Raw genomic sequence first — 3,624 nt, forward strand, 5'->3', positions numbered from 1 at the left:
CAAAAAAAACAAACAAACATCTTTCATTAAATCTGTTTTATTTTTTCTATATTTGAGTTTTAGGATGTATATTTAATGTTTGCTTACTGTCAAATTCATTTTCCTGTCGTAAGGAAAAAGGTCAGTCTCAAAGAACCCACCATCTGGTGATTGGTAATTCAACAACCACTTGACAGCTTTGGAAATTACTGTTGGATCAATGAAAAGGAAATTTTTCCATTCTTCCAAAACTGCTTTGTGAAAAACTTGAATACAAAAGGCAGTTAACCTAAAAATTAGAATAAGCAACTAACATTAACAATAAAAATAGACGTCTCTTTCTACAAGTGTCTCAAAATTATTTAAGGCAAATAGAAAAGAACAAGATTATTCTATTCAATATTAATCTCTTTATTTTTTGTTTTTGTTTCTAACCGATATGTGATATTTTTCTCCATTTTGTACCGAAAACAAGATAAACTTTTTAAGCCTATTTAGTTGAAACTTTAGGACTCAAAACAAGAAATAAAATGATAAACTCAACTTTAAAAGAATTTGAGTATATTGATTCAATGGTTTCTCAAGTCTTTAAAACTTCACATGATGATTAATGAATAAATATAATGAGTTGCAAGGTATCTTTTAATATTCATTTTAAAATACCAAAAAAAAGACATAGTATGAAACAATAAAATATAAAAAGCATGTACTTTTCTAATTTCTACAGTATGTAAATACTTTAGCAACATCTGTAAGTTAAATAATGATCTCTGAAAATACTGTTCTTGTTTTTATAATTAATTAACCAAACATGTGGTGCACTGTTGAAGTAAACCTTCAGAAACCCATGAAAAAATTTAAGACTTCCTGATTTTATTACTTCATTTCCTTCCTACCTACTCTGTGGTATTTTCAGGTAAAGTAATTTCCCCCAAGAGTCCACAGAATAACAGGAGATTCGAGCAAGACATATAATCCAAATAATTCTCTGACTTGAGAAAGCACGAGATTATGGACACAAATGTGAAACACAGTGAAAATCCATCTTTATTTTATCACAAACACAGTATGGTGGACAGTCACCTTTACTGGAGAGCTAAAAGTTGTTCAGTATATAAGTGCTTGTTCCAGAGCAAACAAAAAAGTCACATTATATATTAAAGCTATTACATCACACTTTCCCAGGATAACGTGCTATCCATTCATCATAGATTATAGCTTCTAGACATCAGACTGACCTGCCATTGGAAAAGGTCAATTGTCTATACTTACAGTATGCAGAAACCTTTCCAATGGGAAGACAAAAGTGATAACATAGATGAATGACACAGAACAATAGGTAGCTAGGATGAAAGAAACAACAATTTTATTGACATATGTATTGTGTGTTATGTGACACCTGCATATACACCTTAATAAATGAAAATTTCTATATTAAAACAATTAAGGGATAGCAAAGGCATGGTATGTCTACATATCACACTTCATTCCATTATCAAAACTATATTCGGGCAAAACACGCAGTGCAAGCATGATTAAAGCTATGCGCATAAAGATTCTGAAGTGACTAAACAATTTCAAAAAGTTTTTTATGTTCCTCATTTACATTTATCTAAACAATAGTTAATGATTCTAAAAAGCTACACAAAACTAACGAACATTTCCCATAATGCCTCAAATGAATGTTATATTGCCCAAGACTTCCATTTGTCCAATTAGATACATATACTGTTAATAACTAACAAGTGTATAATGTTGATTCTGGCAAAGCAAAAATTCCATTTTTGTGTAGAAAGTTAGATAAATGACTTAATAATTTTCAACTATTCCATGTACAATGGATTTCCAGGTTTAGTTTTATGTATTATAATAGAAAATACATGACTATATTAAATACTATACTATCAAACCAATGCCTGTTATGACCTTTTGAATTAACCTTATAGTTTTTATTTGCACTTTTAATAAATTAGACAATCTTGTCACTTTCGGCAATGTGGCATTCAGAAGATCCACATTACCCAGTACTTCTCTGTGCCAGTTGAGAGTTCTACTATATGCATTGAAGAGTTTACCACCAACTGTAGCTAATAAGGCATTTTCAAAAAATTCACACTACCTGAAGCATGCTAGATTCTACTGTCTTTCAATACAAGTTTCTATGACAACAGGATGTATTTTTTTGTCTCTCATTACAAGTTTCTATGGCAACAGGATATGTATAAAACTTACCAAACACTGGGTTTATCATTCCACCGGAACATTCTGAACGATCCATCTTCATTTTGGTAGCTAAGTTGAAGCTGATAACCTGATGTTAAGTTAGAACTGTATAAGAATTCAGTTTCTATATCATAAGTTATATGACAGAAGAAATACGTAACACATTTGTTACTTCAGTAAAAATATAACTTGGTTAAATGTAAGACCAGAATTTGTTTTGAATTGCTCCCGTCTTGTTTCTTGAGTGGAACAACATTTTGATCTCTTTGATGAGACCTTCTTTAGCATACAGTAAAAAACATTTTCCCACTCAAGAAACAAGGCAGGAAAAGTCCATCAAGAATTTCAACTATACAATATCTAAAATACTAACAAAATAAAACTCTGCAATTACTGTGAATTATCTCAAGCAGTATGAGGTTGTATTAGAGAATGAGTTAGCTCTTTGATACCAAGTGTTATTGACTCACCTAAACATTTCATTTATTATTATTACCACATGATTTGATTCACGACTAAAAAGAAAAACTGTTAAATGGTGATTGAATCTGTTTATAAGTTTTTACTTGAGTTCTCTTGTGAAATATTTAGAAGAATATTACATTCCATTCAATTCATGCCTCAGTAATTATACATATTCAGTATAGAATTTAATTACCCAACAGATTCAAATCTTGTAATCTGGAATTTATTATAGGCTTAGGTGGTTTCAAATCAAATAATGTAAAAATAACAAATAAAAAATATTTAATGAAATTAAATTCTTTAGAATTCAAGTTCCAGTGGACTCGCAATAAATGTTTTCTTATTAAATTTTTCATCATTATACAGTGAATATTTTCTAAACAAAATCAATGGTGAATCAACATTACTAATTATAATAACCAAAGCTAGGGTTAGTATTTTTTTTTAACTAATATCTTTACTTACAAAACCTTCAAGTGTTATTTATAATTTCATTATATAACAGAAGATTAGCACAGACCAATATTTAAGTAATGAATGGCTCTCCTCTCCACTTCTTCTTATTAAATTTTTCATCATTATATAGTGAATATTTTCTAAACAAAATCAATGGTGAATCAACATTACTAATTATAATAACCAAAGCTAGGGTTAGTATTTTTTTTTAACTAATATCTTTACTTACAAAACCTTCAAGTGTTATTTATAATTTCATTATATAACAGAAGATTAGCACAGACCAATATTTAAGTAATGAATGGCTCTCCTCTCCACTTCTGGTTTTTGCTGTCCAGTCTGATGCAGATACAGAAGGGTATATAAGTTAGCAGCAAAATTAAACATGTTCTGTTCCCCACCGTCACAAGGTTTCCGGAGCAATGTTGTAGTGTTTACAGGTACAGTTGGGAAGGTAGGGCCAAAAACATCACCTGCACACGAGAAAAAGTTTATTTTATT

At 29.9% G+C, this 3,624-nt stretch overlaps 1 protein-coding gene across 1 annotated transcript in view; it reads right to left on the reverse strand.

Moving 5' to 3' along the window:
- LOC106470760 (CD109 antigen-like) overlaps positions 1-3,624 on the reverse strand; it is a 50,190-nt gene that overhangs the window by 14,203 nt on the left and 32,363 nt on the right. The window contains exons 19-21 of the mRNA XM_022399390.1: positions 3,408-3,603; positions 2,212-2,290; positions 88-268 (exon numbers count right to left, since the gene is read on the reverse strand). Of these exons, the coding sequence (XP_022255098.1) occupies positions 88-268; positions 2,212-2,290; positions 3,408-3,603 (456 nt within the window). The remainder of the gene's footprint in view (positions 1-87; positions 269-2,211; positions 2,291-3,407; positions 3,604-3,624) is intronic.

This window comes from Limulus polyphemus, unplaced genomic scaffold, assembly GCF_000517525.1.
Source record: "Limulus polyphemus unplaced genomic scaffold, Limulus_polyphemus-2.1.2 Scaffold4205, whole genome shotgun sequence".
NCBI lineage: Eukaryota > Metazoa > Arthropoda > Merostomata > Xiphosura > Limulidae > Limulus > Limulus polyphemus.